General features: G+C 41.4%; 1 protein-coding gene across 4 annotated transcripts in view; it reads left to right on the top strand.

Annotated features, from left to right (window-relative positions):
- Window positions 1–9: 9 nt before the first annotated feature.
- FBXW2 (F-box and WD repeat domain containing 2) overlaps window positions 10–22,316 on the top strand; it is a 36,082-nt gene continuing 13,775 nt past the window's right edge. Inside the window, exons 1-6 of one of the 4 annotated variants that reach the window (XM_009188178.4) lie at window positions 10–117; window positions 214–322; window positions 5,594–6,011; window positions 15,517–15,711; window positions 17,835–17,968; window positions 21,664–21,750. In XM_009188178.4, coding sequence (XP_009186442.1) covers window positions 5,909–6,011; window positions 15,517–15,711; window positions 17,835–17,968; window positions 21,664–21,750 — 519 coding nt within the window. In that variant the 5' untranslated portion in view covers window positions 10–117; window positions 214–322; window positions 5,594–5,908. Of the gene's footprint in view, window positions 118–213; window positions 323–4,150; window positions 6,012–15,516; window positions 15,712–17,834; window positions 17,969–21,663; window positions 21,751–22,316 lie in introns of those variants that run through there. The other 3 variants (XM_003911301.5, XM_009188177.4, XM_017949595.3) reach the window with 3 other exon arrangements.

The raw sequence follows: 22,316 nt of genomic DNA, 5'->3' as shown, positions 1-22,316 counted from the left end.
GGGCGCCGCGGAGCTGAGGGAAGCGCGGAGATGAGGGACGCGCGGAGATGACGCAGGCAGCACCGGAAGCCGCTCCCCAGTGAGGCTGTGGACCGGGAGCGGCGGCCGCAGGTCCAGGTCTGTATGCGAGGCGGGGCCGGTCGGGGAGGGGACTTTCAGGCGCCCGCGCCTCTGCTGACCTGCCGCGCCTTGGCTGTTTTTCTCTCCCTGCAGGCGCCATGGCTGCGGAGCGGACCCGGCCGCTGCGAGGCTCTGGCGGCCCGAGCGTGCCTAGTAGCTGTGAACCCGGCTCGAGGTCCCGGGCCCCGGGGCGCTCGCTCAGGTCAGTGCCGCGCGGAACACGGTTCCGAGAGCAAGGGACCTGGGAGCGACGAATGGGTTGATGGGATCTGGATTTTAGAAATGGGAAAACAGGGTTTCGGAGTTACTGCCTCCTACTGCCTCCATTTCCTTAGCTGCAAAATGAGTTAACAGTGATGTCCCAGGGCTACCAAATGTTTGAAAGATGATGAGGTGTGATGAGGTGGTTTATGAAGTACAAAGAGCTGTGCTGCGCCATAATTGTGGGTATGCCGTGGAAACAGGTGTGTGTGGGGGGTGCTGCTTGATGTAAAGCAAAGATAACAATATTAATGCTGAGTAAAAATGGTAACCGACATTTACTGTAGGCTTACAACGTGCCGGGTACTGTGCTAAACGCTTTACGTGCACTATCTTGTTTAACCCTCATAAAAGCCCTTGTAGGTAATCCTCTTCGTGGCTGTATTTTACAAGTGAGGAAACAGGGCGTGAGACAGGTGAAGTGTTTTGCCCAAGGTCACCCAGCAACAAGTGGAGTTGCAGAACGCATTTTTATAAACATTTGTATTCTTTCAAAATTTTAAAAAATTCACCTTAAAACTAAAGGCTGTCTTTTGATAGTATATCATACTTACATGGTTTTCAGTTTTAAAAGGTATACGATAAAAAAGGACCTCTCATTCCTTTTCTCCAGTTCTGTCTGGAGGCAACCAGGGTTGTCAGCTTCTTGAATATTCAGAATACATTTTATGCATATGTAAGTTTATAGGTGTGTATACATTTTCAACGCCTCTGTACTCCTTGATAAGAAAAGAGGGGGAAATGAAGCCTCCTTCCCTCTAACACTAACAATTATGTTGCTTTCACTCTTGACTAGGCCAGGTTCTGATGGAGGAGGAGGTGGGGAAAACACATTTACACTGTTTTCCAGAAGGTCTTGTCTCTAACACCTCAGAGTATAGGTTTGGGGAGGGTGAGTACTGGGCAAAATATTGAGCCTGCTACTTCCTATGCCGTTCTGGGAAAGCCACTCCACTTCTTGAGCCATAAATTTCCTTATCATGTTAGTTAAGGGCGGCATTACTGATACCTTCCATGAGGTTATGAAGATCAAATGAGATGTTTACCAGTGGTACTTTTTCTTTAAAACCAATATAAATATGTGAGTTGCCTAAGGTAACATAGGGAGTTAATGGCAGAACCTGAGACCAAACCCGGGCTCTCTTTTTCCAATTTAGGAGTCTTTTTGTTACATGACCCACTTTGTGATTATTGATACTGAATGCAAGAGGGCAAGTTGAATGTTAACTCTGAGGTAGAGGCGTGGGGTAAGGGGGCCAAACAGCAGGGAATGTGGATAGAATAAGGCACCTGCTGGGAAACGAGAGCCTGCAATAAACAGGTGCTCTTTTCTTTTCTCTTTTTTTTTTTTTTTTTTGAGACGGAGTCTCGCTTTGTTGCCCAGGCTGGAGTGCAGTGGCGCGATCTCGGCTCACTGCAAGCTCCGCCTCCCGGGTTCACGCCATTCTCCTACCTCAGCCTCCCAAGTAGCTGGGACTACAGGCGCCCGCTACCACACCCGGCTAATTTTTTTGTATTTTTAGTAGAGACGGGGTTTCACTGTGTTAGTCAGGATGGTCTTGATCTCCTGACCTCGTGATCCGCCCGCCTCGGCCTCCCAAAGTGCTGGGATTACAGGCGTGAGCCACCCTGTCCGACCAACAGGTGCTCTTAATTATCAAGTTAAACCCCTAGTAAGTTTGAGCCCTTGAGTTTTTCTTCCGGGTATTTTGAAGAGAAACTTTGTGGTAAGATGATGGGGTCGAAAGAGATGTTAGTGTTCATGTCCATTCCAGCCTCAGTGTCACAGAAATCTTTCCTGCCAGATATTCATAGTAATAAAACTAACAAAAAGTACCATTTGAGTTTTTACCCCCTAGACTGTACACTGTGCTAAGCTTGTCCTTGCTATATTTCTGAGTTTCACCCTTCAAGTTGGATGATAGCTTCCATTTTACAGATGATAAAACTGAAGCTTAAAAGTTAGTTGGACATGCCCGTAATCACGTAGGAAGTGGTTGAATCAGTAAAACATTTGACCTCCAAAGCATTTTCATGTATCACGTTCTGCCTCTGTGTGCAACTGTCCTTGACTGTTCGTGGTAATGGGAAACTAACTACTCTGGAAGGAGCTATTCCATTGTTGGAAAGCGCTGAGATTTAAAAGCTTCTCATGTTGAATTGAAATCCCATTTCCTGAGGTTTGTGCAACCAGTATATGATATTTCTAGAGGCTGCCTAAAAGAGTCCAGTTTAGACCTGTTACCTTAGAAAGCCCCCTCCAAAGTTTGTTGATCCTTTTGGAAAAGTAAAAAATTGGTGTTTTTTAATAATGCATTCTGCGGTTAGTGAGACTTGCTTTTTTAGGGGGAAAAAAATGCCTTTTTCAGAATAATCAGAGGTGAACTGCTCAATCCTACAAGGGATTGAGTGGTTTAAAAGGCAATCTAAAAGTTGGGAAAATTTTTTTATTAAGAGTTAGGAGAATATTTAAATCTCAGATATGGCTGAGCTTTTTAGAGGTGCTCTCTGAAAAAGCTTCTTCCATAATCTTTAGCGGTGTCATCGGCACATTAATTTGACTTTTTAAAAAAATTATACTTTAAGTTCTCGGATACTTGTGCACAACGTGTAGGTTTGTTACATAGGTATACATGTGAATTTGGCATGTTATAGTATGTCTCTTAGATATTTGTGAATGATGGGAACCTGATAAGATTTTAATGAGTATTCTAAATTTGCCTTGTAGCCATTTGAGTAACAATTCAGCTCACTTAAATACAAGTATTTCTACAATAGATGTGTGTCAGCATGTGTGTGTATGTGTGTATATGTAGATGTGATAGAGGAAGCTTCCCACACCACACTTTTCACTGTTAAAAATGTTTCCGGAGCAGGTGTTTTGGTGTGTGTTTTTAATTGACCAATATTAATTAACTAGCTATTGTGACAGTATGCAGATGCCCACAGAAGATAATTGCTTTGTCTTGTTGCAAATTATTTTTTAAAAGAGATTTTGAAGAAATGTTATATAGATAAGAGGATTGTTAGGATTTAGAGGAAGGAGGGGGCTTGTTATTGCGTGATAAGTCGATAAAACTTTTAGCTATCTGATAATTTTTTGTCAGCTAAGTACATTTTTAATACAAATTAATAAATCCTCTCTAGCCCAAACTTTGGCTTCAGAAGTATTAGCTTGAAGTCTAGTCACAGTTCCAGAAATCAAAACTATTCGCAGATATGTCATTGCAAGGTTTGGTTGCTTCTACTAATAAATCAGACTGCTTATTTGTCTAAGAATGTTATTGCCAATTTTGATATTGGACACTCACGATTTTACTCACCTTACGTTAACAAAGTTGGAAGATGAGATCTTGCTTTTTGTGTAGACCTGATCTAGATGATATGTCTGGAAAGAAATTAACTTTCCTTTTTCACATTAATTTGGACATATGTTTTTAAAATTAATATGAGGCCGGGCGCGGTGGCTCAAGCCTGTAATCCCAGCACTTTGGGAGGCCGAGACGGGCGGATCACGAGGTCAGGAGATCGAGACCATCCTGGCTGACACGGTGAAACCCTGTCTCTACTAAAAAAATACAAAAAACTAGCCGGGCGAGGTGGCGGGCGCCTGTAGTCCCAGCTACTCGGGAGGCTGAGGCAGGAGAATGGCGTGAACCCGGGAGGCGGAGCTTGCAGTGAGCTGAGATCCGGCCACTGCACTCCAGCCTGGGTGGCAGAGCGAGACTCCGTCTCAAAAAAAAAAAAAAAAATAAATAAAATTAATATGACAGTCTCGTGAGAAACTGAGTATTCAGAAGGAAAGTTTTTATTAAATCGTGAAAATATTTGAATATATGGAAATAAAGAGAATAATAAATCCCTATGTACCCATCACCCAGCATTAACATCTATCAACACATAGTCTTGAGAAAGATAGTTTTTACTGGTTATTTTTTTGTTATCTTTCATTAGTTTAATCCTCATTAAGAGTGAATTAATACTAGTTGACACTAATACAGGATACTGTAAAAAAATTGTTTGTTACAGTTAGCTCAGGAGCAATTTGTCGTTCTCCTAAAGGAGAAAATGGTCTAATGGGTAGACACACTACCCCCAGATCTTACCACTAGGTCGTGGTTCTCCTGGTTGTCACGTATTTCAGAGAGAGAGCTTGGTACCCTGATCTTGAGAATACTGGCATCCAGTCTGTTCTGCGGCTATTTAAGAGCCCTGTGAACATAGGCAAATCACATACCTTCTCTAACCTGTGGTTTCTTCATTTGCAAAGTGAAGATTATAATGTCTGTTTTTTGGTATTTTATAAACACAAGGATTATTAATTTGCTTTATTTGTGCAGGCCTCCAGGACCCTCATGGCTCCCTGGGGCACATGGTTAAGAGTTGTCACTAGCTCATACGAGGCTTATAAAAACAGACTAAAGCCAAATAAGATCTTTGGTAATTCATGTTAGAAACAGGCAGTGCCATAAAGAAGTTGGAAGAACCAGAATTTCTGAGGCAGATAACTTACTACACCTGCTTACTTTTCTTCCCTAAACCTTTTCATCTGAACATCTGTTGCAAAACCAAGTAGTCAGTTCTATGATTTTGGTGACAGGTTGTGCCTGCCATGATAATCAGTGTCTCAGGTTACTGCTCAGGAAACTTGTTTCTGATTGTCACATCCTGGTGCTTACTTTTGTGATTTTAGTACTCAAATAGAATGTATTAAGGAATTCATTAAGGAAATTGTTTTATAATGGTTTTGATGGGGGAGGGGTGTATTATAAAATATACTGTTTTATAATGAATTGTTGGTAAATCTGTTACTATGAAGATGCATGTAGCATGTGCAAAAGGACTTCAAAAGGAATAAGTCACACACACCAATCTGTTTCACTGACTTACGTTTTGGAGATCATGATTTGTTAAAGTATGTTTTCTCAAATGTGTTTTCTTTTGTGTGCATGGAAAGTATTCAGATAAATATAGTGTATTAACTGTAAAGTTGTAATGTAACTATGCATAAAGTTGTAATGGCAGATTTTTTACACTAATTTTTAATACTTCATTTGTTAGCAGTCTTGCTTGAACAGTCTTTTTGAGCAGAACTAATACAATATTTTGATGTGCCACAGGTAAAATTTTCCATAACCTTATGGAGAGAAAGGACTTTGAGACATGGCTTGATAACATTTCTGTTACATTTCTTTCTCTGACGGACTTGCAGAAAAATGAAACTCTGGATCACCTGATTAGTCTGAGTGGGGCAGTCCAGCTCAGGCATCTCTCCAATAACCTAGAGACTCTCCTCAAGCGGGACTTCCTCAAACTCCTCCCCCTGGAGCTCAGTTTTTATTTGTTAAAATGGCTCGATCCTCAGACTTTACTCACATGCTGCCTCGTCTCTAAACAGTGGAATAAGGTGATAAGTGCCTGTACAGAGGTGTGGCAGACTGCATGTAAAAATTTGGGCTGGCAGATAGATGATTCTGTTCAGGACGCTTTGCACTGGAAGAAGGTTTATTTGAAGGCTATTTTGAGAATGAAGCAACTGGAGGACCATGAAGCCTTTGAGACCTCATCATTAATTGGACACAGTGCCAGAGTGTATGCACTTTACTACAAAGATGGACTTCTCTGTACAGGTAAGAGATGTTGAAACTGTTTTTTGGGTTTTGTTTTGAATTTCATAGGGTGTAATCTTGAACCAGTCTTCAGCTTTGAGAATGACAAGTGTTGATATATGAGATATGTACAGTGACTTTTTTTTCCTCTATCCCTGAGTGGATTCCCCCCCTTATCCTCTTCCTTCTTTGTAGAGAACACAATCATTTTTATAAAATTTTATGAGAAAAACGCTTCAGACTGTCTTTTAAACATTATGCGAAATTACAAAGCTGTAGATTACATTTTCTCTGTGTTTCCTCCATGTATAGTCCTCCAGGTTGTTAAATTCTGTTTCTTTTTCTGTTGGCACTGTATTTGAGGAAAAACAGTGGAAAAATTGGTATCTACTCCTCGCAAGTAGTTAGATCATTTTGGCTGAGTTACTTAACCTCTCTGTATCTTTAACATACGGGAAAGGAGGCCGGGCGCCGTTGTTCACGCCTGTAATTCTAACACTTTGGGAAGCTACAGCGGGTGGATTGTCTGAGCTCAGGAGTTCGAGACCAGACTGGGCAATGTGGTGAAATCCCGTCTCTACTAAAATACGAAAAAGTAGCCAGGCATGGCGGCTTGCACCTATAATCCCAGCTACTCAGGAGGCTGAAACAGGAGAATCGCTTGAACACGGGAGGCGGAGGTTGCAGTGAGCTGAGATCGTGCCACTGCACTCTGGCCTGGGTGACAGAGTGAGGCTCCCATCTCCAAAAAAAAAGGCTAAGCCTTGATTGGCTCACGCCTGTAATCCCAGCACTTTGGGAGGCGAGGTAGGCGGATCATGAGGTCAGAATTTGGGGCCATCCTGGCTAACCACGGTGGGCTCCCCACGTCTCTACTAAAATTACAAAGTGTGGTGGTGGGCACCTGTAGTCCCAACTGCCAGGCTGAGGCAGGAGAATGGTGTGGTCCAGGTGAGGCTGCAGTGAGCCGAGATGCGCCTACACTCCAGCCTGGGAAGTGACAGGGGAATGAACTGTCTCAAAAAAAAAAAATGTATATATATATATATATATATATTTATATTATACTACTATTATACTACTAGTATATTATATTATACTATTTATATTATTCTACTACTTCTAAGTAGAAGTAGTAGAAGTTGGAGTTTGGGCCTGGAAACAGAGAGAGTTGGATAGTTTTAAACTAGGCAATTAAGTAATTTTATGAAACAATATAGTTATTAAAAATCTAAAATTATATGTTATTTTCCATTTATAATGGGCATGTGTTTCTGTATATGATTATAACTAATGCCCATGTGTTAGATAATACATTTTGACAGGCATGTAAATAATTATTAGGCAGCATTTAAAATAGCTCCAAGCAGTTCTTACTAATAATTCAATGCCTGTTTCCTTACATTGTATATAATATATAGAAATACTTGGTGTTCTTTTTCATCCAAAATAACTTCTAATAAACATTTGTGTGTTACAATATAAACTCTTCATTTGTGTAAATATATCAATAGTCATTATTTAGCCATTTCCATATTAGTGCATGTATTAGTCCATTCTCAGACTGCTAAAAAAAAACCGCTTAAGACTGGGTGATTTATGAAGAAAAGAGGTTTAATTGACTCATAGTTCCACATGGCTGGGAAGGCCTCAGGAAACTTACAGTCATGGCAGAAGGCAATATGATCGTGGCAGAAGGTGAAGGGGAAGCAAGCACCTTATTCACAAGGCAGCAGGAGAGAGTGTGCGAGTGAAGCGGGAAGAGGCCCTTATAAAACCATCAGATTTTGAGAGAACGAACTCACTATCATGAGAACGGCATGGGGGACCACCCCCATGATCCAGTCATCTCTCACCAGGTCTCTCCTTCAATACCTGGGGATTGCAATTCAAGATGAGGTTTGGGTGAGGACACAAAGCTTAACCATATCAATGCATATTCAGATTGTTTCTGTTTTTATTAGTATCTTTGTATTACCTCTTTTTCCCTTGAGCTCATTTGGGACAGAAGCCTAAAAGTAGAATCACCAGATACAGAAGATTGAATGATTTTATAGATTTTTTTTGTTTGTTTGAGATGGAGTCTCACTCTCTCATCCAGGTTGGAGTGCAGTGGCACGATCTCAGCTCACTGCAGCCTTCGTCTCCAGGGTTCAAGTGATTCTCCTGCCTCAGCCTCCCGAGTAGCTGGAATTATAGGCACATGCCACCACGCCTGGCTAATTTTTTTTGTATTTGTATCAGAGGTGGGGTTTCACCTTGTTGCCCAGGCTGGTCTCAAACTCCTGCCCTCAGGTGATCCGCTGTCCAAAGTGCTGTGATTACAGGTGTGAGCCACCGTGCTTGGCCTGATTTTATAGCTCTTCTTAGTGCCCTTTCCAGATAGATTGAATTGATACAATGACAATACAGTCTTAAGTAACTTGCTTCTCCCTCAAGAGTCTCACCAGACTCAATTTAAATATTAATATTTAATATCGAGATGTATCATTTCTCAAGACCATTTTACAATTGCATTTCTTTATTCATTAAGGGTATATAATATGTGGTGATATTTTCTCTGAAATGCTAGACACTCTGCTAATTTTAGAAAATAAACATTTGATTTAAAGCATTTTTCATGGTTTGGTTTGTCATCCTGATGTTATTTCACACTTTATTTTCCTTGTGTTACAAGCTTGATTACTAGAACAGCATCACCAGTTCTTCTAGGCTTTGATGTACTTTCTCTGTTGCGGTAATGGCTTTTCCATGTCTCTTTTCCCTCATGATTTAAAAAGATTTTAAAAGATTTTGCCTCATGATTTTAAAAGATTAAGATTAAGTTGAGGGGGCTCATGCCTATAGTACCAACACTTTGGGAGGCCAAGGCAGGCAGATTATGTGAGCCCAGGAGTTTGAGACCAGCCTGGGCAACATAGCAAAACCTCATCTCTACAAAAAAATACAAAAATTAGCTGGGTGTGCTGGCTCACACCTGTAGTCCCAACTACTTGGGAGACTGAGGTGAGACGATCGCTTGAGCCCAGGAAGTGGAGGTTGCAGTGAGCTAAGATTATGCCACTGCACTCCAGCCTGGGCAACACAGCAAGACCCTGTCTCAAAAAATAAATAAATAAATAAGATTAAGATGCAGTATCACCTTGGAGCTTGGAGCTCCTACTGGCAGTTGACCATTGTTTTCATACCACCTCTAGCATTTTTTTTTTTGGAAACAGGATCTCCTCTGTCACCTGGGCTAGAGTACAGTGGTGCAGTCTCGACTCACTGCAACCTCCTCCTCCTCCTGGGTTCAAGCGATTCTCTCGCCTCAGCCTCCTGAGTAGCTGGCATTACAGGCACATACCACCATATAGCCCTGCTAATTTTTGTATTTTGGTAGAGACGGGTTTCACCATGTTGGTCAGGCTGGTCTTAAACTGCCGATCTCAGATGATCTGCCTGCCTCAGCCTCCCAAAGTGCTGGGATTACAGGTGTGAACCACTGCACCCAGCTGCCTTTTTTTTTTTTTTTTGGAGACAACCTCTCACAGTTCATGCTGGAGTGCAATGGTGCGATCTTGGCTTACTGCAAACTCCACCTCCTGGGCTCAGGTGATCCTCCCACGTCAGCCTCCCGAGTTTAACTGGGACTACAAGTGAGCAACACTATGCCTGGCTCCTTTTTGTACTTTTTGTAGAGACAGGATTTCACCATGTTGCCCAGTCTGGTCTTGAACTCCTGGGCTCAAGCACTCCGCCAGCCTCGGCCTCCCAAAATGCTAGGATTACTGGTGTGAGCCACCATGCCTAGCTCCCCTTGCTTTAAAAAGTTTTTTTCTTCTCTTATCAAACCTCATTTTTGAAATGTAGTAAAAACTGCAGTTACTTGGAGTGGAAGTAAATGGGAAATATTCACTGAATTCTCTAACTACCTGGAAAGTTAATACCTGCAATTCTGCATTTTAAGATTATTCTCTAGGTGGGTCTATATGTTAATGGGATTTTTATTCTGATTCAATTCATCAGGTTTGCATATTTAAAATTATGTTGTACAGTGGTTGAAAATAATCCAAAGCATTAGTTTAATTTTTCTAACAACAGCATCCCTGGAACTGTGAGAGAAGTATTTGTTACAGAATTATACATGTGTTCGTGTCATCTTGTTACTTAAGAGATTGAATTTTCACTGTGGTGGAATTGGGAAACCCTGAATTTGGCAATAAACTTACAGTGACTCTCACATTAGTGCCTTGAGTATGCAATAGACAGTTTTATTAAAGAGATGGATGGCTAATGACATTGAGATAGTTATCCTTCTCTTTCACAATTTATTTCTGAAATGGTAAGAAAGGAACCTATTATGCTTTGTGCTGTTAAGTAGATATTTACTTATGGGATGCCTACTGTTTGAAAAACAAAGTGAGGGCATACATGGATGAATTAGAGCAGTTCTTTTCTTGTGGAACATACACACTGGGACCAGGAAGATGACCTGACTGAGGTAAAAGTCTCTGTGTGGACTATAGCAAATCAAGAACACTTGCCTTTCTGAAGAGTGCAGCTGCCGCTCCATTGTAATAAATTTTTGCCATGTGGGTGGGATTCAGGGTAAGAGTTGTTAGATCTCACTTTTCAAGAGAAGCCTGAAATCTAGAGTTTTGTGAAATAGTCTGATTTTTTTTTTAAGTATTATTCAGATTTTTAAGATATTGAATGGGGTGGGATTTTTTTTCTTTCATGCAGTGTAAGAGTCTACATTTCTTTAGTCCTCTTTCACCTCTATGCTGCATCACTGGTGACCTCTTTGAAAACATGTTGGGTTAGCCAGTGCAGCAAATGGGAGTCCAGAGGGGAGGCTGACATAAAGCCAGAAAGGAGCAGAGAACAGTGGCTCCTAAAGGATTCTCAGGAGTAGACTTGCATCACTGTAAAATGGAACTTGACTCAACCTGATTATTTTTTGATTTTTTTTTAGGGGGTAAAACTGAATGGCACAATGTTTTCCTATAACAACTAGTTTAATTAGTTTGGATAATCTTTTTTTTTTTTTTTTTTTTGCAAATTGTGCTAAAACATACGTAACATAAAATTTACCATTTTAACCATTTTAAAGCATACAGTTGAGTGCCATTAAGTACGTTACATTGTTGTGCAATCATCACCACTGTCCGTTTCCAGAACTTTACATCTTCCCAAACTAAAACAGTATCAGTTAAACACTATACAGTGTTAACTATATAAACAGTATATAATACACTATATAGTTAAACTGTATCCAATTTTTTTGTTTTTGGGGAGGTTTCTTTTGAGACGAGATCTCACTCTGTACCCCAGATTGGAGTGGTTGGAGTACAGTGACACGATCTTGGCTCACTGCAACTTCTACCTCCTGGGCTCAAGCGATTCTCCCACTTTGGCCTCCCAGGTAGCTGGGACTCCATGTGTATGCCACCACGCCCAGCTAATTTTTGTATTTTTGTAGAGATGGGGCCTCACCATGTTTCCCAGGATGGTCTTGAACTCCTGGGCTCAAGTGATCTTCCTACCTCAGCCTCCCGAAGTGTTGGGATTACAGGCATGAGCCACCATGCCCAGCCTAAACTCTATTAGCTAAACATTGCCCATGCCCCTTCCCCTACAACCTGTGGCAAAACCACCTTTCTTTTCTTTTTCTTTTTTTTTTTTTGACAGTCTCCATCTGTCACCCAGGCTGGAGTGCAATGGCTCAATCTTGGCTCACTGCAACCTCACCTCCCAGGTTCAAGTGATTCTCCTGCCTCAGCCTCCCGAGTAGCTGGGATTACAGGCGTGCACCACCGTGTCCGGCTGATTTTTGTATGGGATTAGTACAGACGAGGTTTCACCATATTGGCCAGGCTGGTCTTGAACTCCTGACCTCAGGTGATCCACCAGCCTTGGCCTCCCAAAGTTCTGGGATTACAGGCGTGAGCCACCATGCCCAGCCCACCATTCTACTTTCTATGAATTTGACTATTCTAGGAACGTAATATTAGTGGAATCATACAGTATTTGTTCTTTTGTGGCTAGCTTAGTTCACTTAGCATGATGTCTTCAAGGTTCCCTCATATCATAATGTGTCAGAATTTTATTCCTTTTTTTTTTTTTTGAGATGAAGTTTTGCACTTTTTGCCTAGGCTGGAGTGCAGTGGCGCCATCTTGGCTCACCGCAATCTCCGCCTCCTGGGTTCAAGTGATCCTTCTGCCTCAGCCTCCCAAATAGCTGGGATTATAGGCATGCGCCACCACGCCCAGCTAATTTTTGTATTTCTAGTAGAGACGGGGTTTCTCCATGTTGGTCAGGATGGTCTCAAACTCCCGACCTCAGGTGATCCTTCCACCTCAGCCTCCCAAGGTGTTGGGATTACAGGCATGAGCCACCACACCCGGCCAATTTTATTCCTTTTTTAAGGCCGAATAATATTCCATTGTGTGTGTGTGTGTGTGTGTGTGTGTGTGTGTGTGTGTGTGTGTATTCCCTGTATGTGTCACATTTTGTTTGTGCTCTCTCCTGGTTTTTAACTGCCGCCTTGCCTCTAGTTTTCCCCCCTTTAAACCTTTTTCCATGATATAGCTATAGTGATCTTTCTGAAATCCAAGTAAGGTCATAGTTAAACATCTTCCTAACCAGTTCTGCAGCCAAACCTTGCCACTGTTTGCAGTCAGACTGAACTATTTTCATAATCAGTGTTCATGTTTTAGGCTGTGCTTTTTGACAAGCATTGTACATACCTCCTAGATGGTTTTTGAATGATTCCAAATAGTTCTTTATGAATTGATCCCAGTTCCTTTTCAATAATTTTTGTGTTGTATACAGAGATATTTAATAGTTGATTTAATAGGTATATACCAGGGATTGGCAAACTGTGGACTGTGGGCCAAATCCAGCAGAAGAGAGTAATTACAACTCAATAGGTCAAAGTCTGAAATACTTACTATCAGGCCTTTTACAGAATAAGTTTTGGTATATACTATTCCTTTTGTTTTGTCCTGGCTAACTTATTCATCCTTTAGATTTAAATTAGTTAAAACTTTAAGGTTTTTTTTTTTTTTTTAAAGCCATGAAATTCTTTCTTCAAATAGTCTTATACCAAAGTGCAGCTTAGAAACAGAAGAGGAGTGTAGTTGAAGAGCCAATCATGCCAGCTCCTAAGGCATGTCCACTTACATGTTAGAGCATGGTCATAAACTCAATGGAGGCTCCGTTCCTTGTATTTGCTATGGGCTTTTGTAGTGCCTACCACCTACTATGCTGAATTATTATTGCTTGTTTAGCCTTTTTGTCTTCCCAAGTAGACTGAGTGCCATGAGAACAAGAGTCCGGCCTGACACAGAAGTTCTATAAATATATGTTGAATGAATGAATGAGACCCCAGTTGAATACTGGTAACCAAAACCAAGCTCATAAAGAACCTAAAATGATTTCCTTTCCTACTCTAGCTCCTTAGGAATACAGTCACAACATGCCTAAGCTGAAGGCCTTAAAGACTATCCAGGCTTATGCTCTCTGGTACAGTAGCTACTAGCGCCATGTAGTTTTTCAGTACTTGAGCTGTGGCTAGTCCAGATGGAGGTGTGAAATACTGGGTTTCAAAGACTTACAATGTAAAAGAATATAAAAATCTCAATATTTGTATTGATTACATATTCAAATGACATTTTTTGACATACTGAGTTAAATAAAACACATTCAATTATTTTAATACATTTCTTTTTTTTTTTTTTTGAGACAGTCTCGCTCTGTGGCCCAGGCTGGAGTGCAGTGGTGTGATCTTGGCTCACTACAACCTCCTCCCGGGTTCAAGTGATTCTCCTGCCTCAGCCTCCTGAGTAGCAGGGACCACACGCGTACGCCGTCATGCCTGGCTAATATTTGTATTTTTTTTAGTGGAGACGGGGTTTTGCCAGGTTGGCCAACATTCCTTTTTTTTTTTTTTGAGATGGAGTCACTCTGTAGCCCAAGCTGGAGTGCAGTGGCGTGATCTCAGCTCATTGCAACCTCTGCCTCCCGAGCTCAAGCGATTCTCATGCCTCAGCCTCCTGAGTAGCTGGGACTACAGGCGCATGCCATCATGCCCAGCTGATTTTTTGTGTTTTAGTAGAGACAGGGTTTCACAATGGTCTTGAACTCCTGAGCTCAGGCAGTACGCCTGCCTTGGCCTCCCAAAGTGCTGGGATTACAGGCGTGAACCACTGCACCTGGCCCAACATTATTTTTTTAATGTAACTATTAGGACATTTTAAATTATATATGCAATTTGCATTATATTTTCTGTTGGATAGCACCGTTCTAGACCATTGGCTCTCAAAATATTGCTGATGAGTTAGAATCACCTGGCAAACGTTTTAAGATTGTTGGACCCTGCCTCAGATGTTCCCAAGTTAGACTAGCTGAAAATAGGGACCTGCCTGTGCGTTTTGATGAAGCTTCCCAGATGATTCAGCTGTCTCACATGGCCATTGAGAACCAAGTCCTATCCCTTTTTATACAGAAGGAAATAGTCTAAATAGCAAAGTGACAATAAATACAGTCTTTATTTCAGTATGCTGTCATAGTTTTCCGAGGTTAAAATTCATACTCTAGCTTTTTCGTAAGTGATGGCTATTTTTCCGTTGTTTCAAACAGTGGCTCTTGACTAAAGGTGGAATTGTGGCTGGCTTTATTTAGTCATTTCAGCTTTTTAAAAGTTGGTCATTTGGTGCTTTCCTAGGATACTGTGCCATTATCATAGTGACTATACTGGTGGATTCTCAAAAATGTCTTTATTTGTTGAGCCTTATTAAAGGGTCGTTGTGAGAATGAATTAATCATTAAGATTTTAAACTTAAAGTCCTGAATTGTCACCATGATTAGTATATAATTTTCATCAGGCAGAAACAAGGCCAACTTTTCCCTACAGGATTTTGAGGCTTTACAAACTGTTCGTTGAGTTGTGAATGTCCGGGGATAATTTATCCCAGGTTTTCCTTGAGGTTTCTTCCTTCACATATTTCGAGATGGCTGGAGCAATTCGCAGTTAGCTTTTGCAGAAGTTAGCCCATGCTCTGAGGTTTGTCTTTGACTTGCCTGAGAATGGAATGTGTTTCACCAGACACCTTTACTATTTAACAGTCCTTATTTGTTCAGAACTGTTGGGTAATGGACAAGCATGCAAATGTAAACATGCAGTCATGTGTAATACCCATCTATCTGAAGTCAAATCAGAGAGCTCATGATAGCCAAGGATTTATGACATTTTTCAAGTGGAAGCACCAAGGGATGCTTTAGTCTAATGCCCTTCTGTAGCCTGGAGGGTTAAGGGAAAGTGTCTCACCCAAAAAGCTTGGATTCTGTCCTAGTGCTTTTGACTCCTTTGTGGTGACTCTGAGCAAGTTGTGTTACTCTCTCCATGCTTTGGTTTCCTCAGCAGTAGAGTGCCAGAGGAGGGGACCATTAACGTTCTTGAAGAACACCATGATTTTGGGATTGATTTTCCTTCTTTAGTGTGTCTGTTTTCTTATTAACCTCCCTGTTTTTCTCTTGAAGGGTCAGATGACTTGTCTGCAAAGCTGTGGGATGTGAGCACAGGGCAGTGCGTTTATGGCATCCAGACCCACACTTGTGCAGCGGTGAAGTTTGATGAACAGAAGCTTGTGACAGGCTCCTTTGACAACACTGTGGCTTGCTGGGAATGGAGTTCCGGAGCCAGGACCCAGCACTTTCGGGGGCACACGGGGGCGGGTGGGTTGCCCTTTTTCAAGGGTTTTTACAACTTAGCCTCATCCTTTTAAGCCAGGAGCTAAGAATGTGAAATGCTTTATTATTATTATTATTATTTTTTTAATTTAACCTGCTTTTTTCAACCCTCTTTCTTAGTCACTGCAGTTATTTCCCTTTATTCTAGTTACTCTTATTATATGGAATGTTTTACCCAGTTTTGCTTTTTCTTGCTTTCTTCTGTGAATGTACCCTTCTGGTGGGAAGGGTAGTTTTCATTCTGTCTCACTCTCTCTCATTCTCTCTCTCCCCACTCCTGTTTCATTTATATCCTGTTGAACAGTCTGTCCCTTTGCTTTTATCAGATTCCATACCTCTAAATTGAGTAAATCCTATTCGTGTAAATTCCACTTTATTTGTAGCATTAGCGCTGAAAATTCTTTGGTGTGATGGTGGTTCCTAGATTGTGTGGTCTACGCAGATTACATCCAGTTGGAACTTGGTTGACAGTTGATTAAAGCAAGCTGCCACGTAGAGATAAGGTGAAAGAAACATACCTGAATGTTTCCTAATGTACAGCAGCCTTATTTTGCAAAAACTGGTCATTTGAATATAGCCTTGAGATTTGAGCTTCTCTCTCTGTTGCTGTTCTTTTTTTGGTCGGGGAGGCTTTGTGTAGAAATTGAGCTATTTCCCAGCCTCTTGTGTAGCAGCTGCCTTCTTCCTTTCCCCCATTTACCCACTGCTTTAGCCTCTGAGAGTCATAGTCTGTAATGTCAAGCATTACGTTTATGAGCAGCCTTCCAAAACTCCCTTAACAGGTTGGGTCCCTCTGTTTCCCAGTAACTTGTACTACTGTAGACCACTTATACAAATATGATCTTGCTTCCCCACCAGACTAAACTCCATAAGGACAGTGATCTTATCTGTCTTGTTCACCCATGTGACTGGAATTACTTGCACTGTACCTGGTGCTTAGTGATTCTTTGAAGTAGAAGTAGCCATTGTGCTAATAAAAACACATATTTTTTTGCTTCGTTTTATTTGTCCTCCTATATACTCTTCTTCAGTCTTTGCTGTCTGTTACAACTTGTTTAGAAATTAATATTCGAAGGTGCATGTATGTATGGAAGTATATGTTAAACGGAGTGTTATGTTCCACAATGTTAAGATGTACCATGACTTCCAGGTGATTTTATTCCCGATCAACTTTGAGAACCCTGCTCTAAAAATTTTTATTACTGTTGCCTAGACATTGCCGAGGTTTTTCTTAACTTCATACCTTTACTATTCCCTCTGCCTGCAGTATTCTTTTTTCTTTCCTTGATAAACTCTACTCATCCTTCAGGGCCCATCTCCAATATCGCCTCTTCCCTGAAGTCCTCCCTGATACCCCTGGGCAGAGTTAGTCTTTCTCCTTGATGTTTCCCTAGCAAGAGGTAAACATTTATATTTTCTGGGCTTCCTCCTCTACTCCCTACTTAGACTGAGTTCCTTAAAGGAAGAATCAGTGTCTTCCATCTCTGGGTCCCTAATGTTCCTTTAGAACTTGGTATACATTTGAAAACAAATATTTGAGTACTCACGATACTGCAAATACTATTTTTGGTGCTGGAGATACAGCTGTGAAGAAATTCAGACACTTTTGAGTTAATGGCTTAATCTGACCTTTGAGATCCTTGTTTTTTTTTTGTTTTTTCTCTCTTTACATTGGGTTTTATTGAGTCTGGGTGCTGTTTTGCAGCTTCCATTCTTTATAGTTTGTCTTACTGTTAGTGTGTATTAGAGTAGGACCATGTCCTTTTTGTTTTCCTGCATAAATTAAATAAAGTATGATGTAGTATCAGGCAGGCAGTCCTAAGAAGGAATGCCATTATCTCTAACACTTGTTTTGCCTCTCACTGTAGCTACCACAAATAAAAGAGATTATATTATTCCTAGGACTTTCCACCTTAGAATAATAGCTATAATAGTAAGAATTTTGAAAAATTTTTATCATAAAATTGCTAGTTGAATAGCACCATTCTTACAGTGTCTCTGGTTGGGAAATTAATTGGGCAGTTAGGGAAAATAAACATTATTGAACTCTCTTATAAAAGACCCACTGACAGAGACATGTTTTAACTTTGTGTAATTATATGCACTAGTATTTAGCGTGGACTACAATGATGAGCTAGATGTCTTGGTGAGCGGCTCTGCAGACTTCACTGTGAAAGTATGGGCTTTATCTGCTGGGACATGCCTGAACACACTCACCGGGCACACGGAATGGGTCACCAAGGTAGGAAGACTTAGAAGAAATCTCCTTCTTGTCAGGCTTTTTGAGGGAGGGAGTGGAGGATGGTAGATACTGCCTTGTAAGCGTTAGGTGAGTCATAGGATGGAATTGCTGTAGCTACAAAGCATGATGGTATACAACAGTGACCAGCAAGTAGGAAGGTACTTAATAGTTAACAAATAAATGACTTACGGACATGGAAAGATGCCCACAATATATTAGGTGGATAGAGTGGGCAAATAAAACAGGTTACATACAAAAAAGTATGTGGAGTGTGATACTGGTTTCTTAATGTGTTCATGCATCAAAATGTTGAAGGTTGGTATTTCTGGTGGGGTTGTGGGTGCATTTTTCCCTTTAGAATAAGCATGTTTCTTTTTTAATCAGGCAAGCAATTTTCATTTTGAAAAAATAATGCTTACAAGAAGTAGGACAAAGAAAACTGTACGGGATCTTTAGTAAAATATTGTAATGTTTTCTTTTTTCTTTAAAACAAGGTTGTTGTGAGGATCAAATGCAGTATTAATAATGGATATACCATGCAGAAGCACTTTTCTTGAGCTTACTATGCCATTCTATGAGGGGGCTGAGGAAACAGTAAGCAAAATAGATCCAGGCCTTACCCTGTGGATGATAGTCTAATAGGAGAAATAGTTTTTTTAAACAATTTCATGGGTAAATATATCATTTCAAATTGTGGTGTTTTGTGAAGGATCAGTACAGTGTTCTGTAAGACAGTCTGGGGCTGGGCACGGTGGCTGACTCCTGTAACCCTAGCACTTTGGGAGGCCAAGGTGGGTGGATCTCCTGAGCCCAAGAGTTCGAGGCCAGCCTGGCCAACATGGTGAAACCCCGTCACTACTAAAAGTACAAAAATTAGCCTGGTGTAGTGGTAAGTGCCTGTAATCCCAGCTACTCAGGAGGCTGAGACATGAGAATTAACTTGAAGCTTGGGAGGCGGAGGTTGCAGTGAGCCAAGATCGTGCCACTGCACTCCAGCTTAGGCGACAAAGTGAGACTCTTTAAAAAAAAAAACGGTCTAGGAAAGTAATTAGTTCAGAGAAAGCTTTTTGAGAAGGGAGTTAGACATGAAGAATAAATAGGAGATAGCTGTGGAAAGAGTAGCTGAAAGATTGTTTCAGAAGGTGCAGTATATGCACAGGCCCAGGGAGTGGAAAGAACTTGGAACATTTGATGACCTGGACATAAGCCAGTGGAGCCATGCTGTAGTTGGGGAGATGGGCAGATAGGTGGTCATCCTGTATGATTTATGAGGCCACAGTAAGTATGGTGGATATCATCAGAAGTGTACTAGGAAGCAATCTACAAGTTCTGAGCAAGTGTCTGATGCGATCTATGTTTTAAGAAAATTAACTGCTGAATGAAGAATGAACTAGAGTTGGGCACAAGTGGATACAGGGTGACCATTTAGGCTTTGGCAGTAGTCTAAGCAAAAGATGCCCATAACTTAGATTTGGCTGGCAGTAATGAAAAGGACACCCATAAAGGATATGTCTTTAAGGGAAAACCACCTGGACTTGCAGATTCACTGTGGGAAATGAAGAAGAATCAGAGGTGATTGGTGGGTTTTAGATGGGGTGGATGATTATATCTTTGTTTTGAAATACATGGGGCTAAATGGAGAGTAGTTTGTAAGACCATTATTATGTATTGGGCACATTAAGTTTTTTCTTTTTTTCTTCATTTGTTGTTGTAATACAGACAGGGTCTCACTCTGTTGCCCAGGCTGGAGTACAGTGGTATGATCATAGCTCTCTGCAACTTCAAATCCCCAGGCTTAAGTGATCCTCCCACGTCAGCCTCCTGAGTAGCTAGCACTACAGCCATGTGCCACCACACTGAGCTAATTTTTTTTTTTTTTTTTGGAGATGGAGTTTCGCTCTTGTTATACAGGCTGAGTGCAATGGCACGATCTCAGCTCACTGCAACATCCACCTCCTGGGTTCAAGTGATTCTCCTGCTTCAGCCTCCCGAGTAGCTGGGATTACAGGCGCCCACCACCATGCCTGGCTAATTTTTTGTTTTTAGTAGGGACGGGGTTTCACTGTGTTGGCCAGGCTGGTCTTAAACTTCTGACCTCAGGTGATTCACCCACCTCGGCCTCCCAGAATGCTGAGATTACAGGCGTGAGGCACCGTGCCTGGCAGCTAATTAAAAATTTTTTTTGTAGAGATGGGTTCTTGCTGTGTTGCCCAGGCTGGTCTTGAACTCCTGGCCTCAAGCAGTCCTCCCTCCTCAGCCTCCCAAAGTGCTGGGATTATAGGCATGAGACACTGTGCCTAGCCCACATTAACTTTTTACATAGAAAAGCTATATAGTGTAAGACAGTTTGGTGTTGTGGAAAACACAGTTGATTGGGGCTAGGATACTGATGGTGATGTCTTGGACAAGTTACTCCTCCTTCAGGACCTGAGTTGTATCATCTGCTAAATGTTCCTGTGAACATGAAATGAAATGTTGGGACAGCACCCAGCAAGGTGCCTGATACTTAGTAATTGGTCTGTTTCAGTTGAGTCTGCAATCCAGACTTCTGAATGAATGAACCCTGCTTCCCCTCTCACCTTAGGCTGATTGATTACAAAATTAGCTAGAACCTGATGTTTATAAACTATCTCAAGTGCTAACGGAATGTTAGCTTTTATTATGTTACTACTATAATTTACATTGTTATTTTATCTTTACTGTAATTAAATGAGGTAGGATAATAGGTGCTTGTCTCCTATTTTAAAGATCAGGAAACTGGCCGAGTTTAGATGGTCTTGCCCAGGGTTATAAAGTCAGCATGTAGCCGGCGCGGTGGCTCAAGCCTGTAATCCCAGCACTTTGGGAGGCCGAGACGGGCGGATCACGAGGTCAGGAGATCGAGACCATCCTGGCTAACACGGTGAACCCCCGTCTCTACTAAAAAAAAAAATACAAAAAAGTAGCCAGGTGAGGTGGTGGGCGCCTGGAGTCCCAGCTACTCGGGTGGCTGAGGCAGGAGAATGGCATGAACCCGGGAGGCGGAGCTTGCAGTGAGCTGAGATCCAGCCACTGCACTCCAACCTGGGTGACAGAGTGAGACTCCGTCTCAAAATAAATAAATAAATAAATAAAGTCAGTGTGTGACAGATTCTGGTGCCAAGTCCAGTGCTTTTTCATTTATGATTCACATGGTTGTGAAAGCAGATCATTTGCATCTACTTCAGTGTCTATGGGCTTTTTTCTTTTCTGTTCCTTCTCTTAAGTAACATATTATAATTTTTAAAAATCAGTCCTAATGTTTGCTTCTAGATGAATGCTAAGATTAAATGCTGCCAATGTTTAGACAGTTTTTTTGTTTTTTGTTTTTTTTAAAGCGTTGTGGTCTTGCTCTGTTGCCCAGGCTGGAGTGCAGTGGTGCAATCATAGCTCACTGCATCCTTCGACTCCTGAGCTCAAGCAATCCTCCCACCTCAGCCTTCTGACTCACTGGGATTATAGGCGTGAGCCACCTCATCTGGCTAACATTAGACACTTTTAGATACTGCTAATAACAGAGAATAGTAAAATGTTTAGCAGAGGTTAATTTGGTAATGAGCTATGGCTTAGCTATTCTAGCATATTTTAAGCTCATTTTCATATTTTAATTTAAAGAATAAAATCGTTGTAGGAGAATCATTAAAAGGATCTTTCCGTAACATGGTTTACATTTGCAGGTAGTTTTGCAGAAGTGCAAAGTCAAGTCTCTCTTGCACAGTCCTGGAGACTACATCCTCTTAAGTGCAGACAAATATGAGATTAAGGTGAGTTTTTTTCTCCATTAATTTGCTTCGTTAAAGAAAAACTGGAAAACATAAGAAAGTTAAAGTGGTATGGCAAAGGGTAAACATTCTGGGAAGAGGAGGGGGAATGTCTTAGTCCAAGCCATTTTAAACCCACTGGAAGAAGAGATGATTTGCTAGCTCTATGTCCTATGTAGTTTCTTAACTTGGATTTGTAGATGAAAAAGAAATTCACATAAATTTATGTTCAGCTTATTCTTAATTCTTTTTTTCTTTCGAGACAGAGTCTTGCTCTATTGCCCAGGCTGGAGTGCAGTGGCATAATCTTGGCTCTCTGCAACCTCTGCCTCCTGGGTTCAAGCGATTCTCCCGCCTCAGCCTCCCGAGCAGCTGGGTATTTTTGTATTTTTAGTAGAGATGGGATTTCACCATATTGGCCAGGCTGGTCTCAAACTCCTGACCTTGTGATCCACCTGCCTCGGCCTCCCAAAGTGCTGGGATTACAGGCATGAGCCACCAAGCCCAGCCCATTCTTAATACTTTCTTACATGTCTCCTACCGTCCTTAATTCTTAGATCTGAACTATG

The sequence above is a fragment of the Papio anubis genome, chromosome 13, assembly GCF_008728515.1.
Source record: "Papio anubis isolate 15944 chromosome 13, Panubis1.0, whole genome shotgun sequence".
Lineage (NCBI taxonomy): Eukaryota > Metazoa > Chordata > Mammalia > Primates > Cercopithecidae > Papio > Papio anubis.
The sequence above is the reverse complement of the archived record's forward strand: the minus strand, read 5'-3'. Positions and strand labels throughout refer to the sequence as shown.